We start from the raw sequence: 752 nt of genomic DNA, 5'->3' as shown, positions 1-752 counted from the left end.
TTATATTTCAATGAATTTAGTATATCTTAAATGTGAGAAATAATATCTAATGTCATAATAATAAAAACTATTTGTGTATTTAAAAAAAAAAAAAAAAAGATAACAGGGCCACTCTCTCAAGCATCTATTATTTCTTATTATTTTTCTCTCTGGAGAAAAATTGCTATCAAATTGAGTTCTTTTGCTATGTACATCTGAAACACAGCCAGGCCAAATTGTGATGTGCTATGAGTGTAAAATACGCACAAGACTTCAAAGGCTGAGTTTGAAAGAAAATGTTATGCTTTAAGTACTGATTACTGTTAGAGAATAGTTTATTTATACTCGGTCAAATAAAGTATGATTAAAAAAAGAATTCCACCTATTTACTGATACTTTTAAAACTGTTAGTTACTAGAAAATGTCAAATTACAGATGTGGTTCATGGATTTCCACTGGCCAGCTAACCAAGTTCTCAACTTCATCTCAACTTCTACATAATAGAAGATTACCACGCAAGATTCTCAGATTTAAGTAAAATATTGGTACCTAGTTTTTCAATGAGATGACAATAATCAATACGTTCTTGAGGGTTCAGAGAGGACAACTGAAATATGTACTGTTTTTTCAAGTCTTCTTGAGTATCTTCTATTGTTATAATCTGAAATGAAAAGGATTTTTTGACATTAACATTGTTATGAACTTATTTACATAAATATTAACATTAACAAAGTTACCAGGTCCTCTGACATTTTGCTCAGTCTTTTTTTTTT

At 29.0% G+C, this 752-nt stretch overlaps 1 protein-coding gene across 1 annotated transcript in view; it reads right to left on the bottom strand.

Annotated features, from left to right (window-relative positions):
• Positions 1 to 752, bottom strand: part of TOPBP1 (topoisomerase (DNA) II binding protein 1) — a 62876-nt gene that overhangs the window by 16415 nt on the left and 45709 nt on the right. The window contains exon 23 of the mRNA XM_006883378.1: positions 529 to 640. Within this exon, the coding sequence (XP_006883440.1) occupies positions 529 to 640 (112 nt within the window). The remainder of the gene's footprint in view (positions 1 to 528; positions 641 to 752) is intronic.

The sequence above is a fragment of the Elephantulus edwardii genome, unplaced genomic scaffold (assembly GCF_000299155.1).
Source record: "Elephantulus edwardii isolate Elephantulus edwardi_28Jun2011 unplaced genomic scaffold, EleEdw1.0 scaffold00027, whole genome shotgun sequence".
NCBI classification, from domain to species: Eukaryota; Metazoa; Chordata; class Mammalia; order Macroscelidea; family Macroscelididae; genus Elephantulus; species Elephantulus edwardii.
Note: the sequence above shows the minus strand (reverse complement) of the source record. Positions and strands in the feature narration are given on the sequence as shown.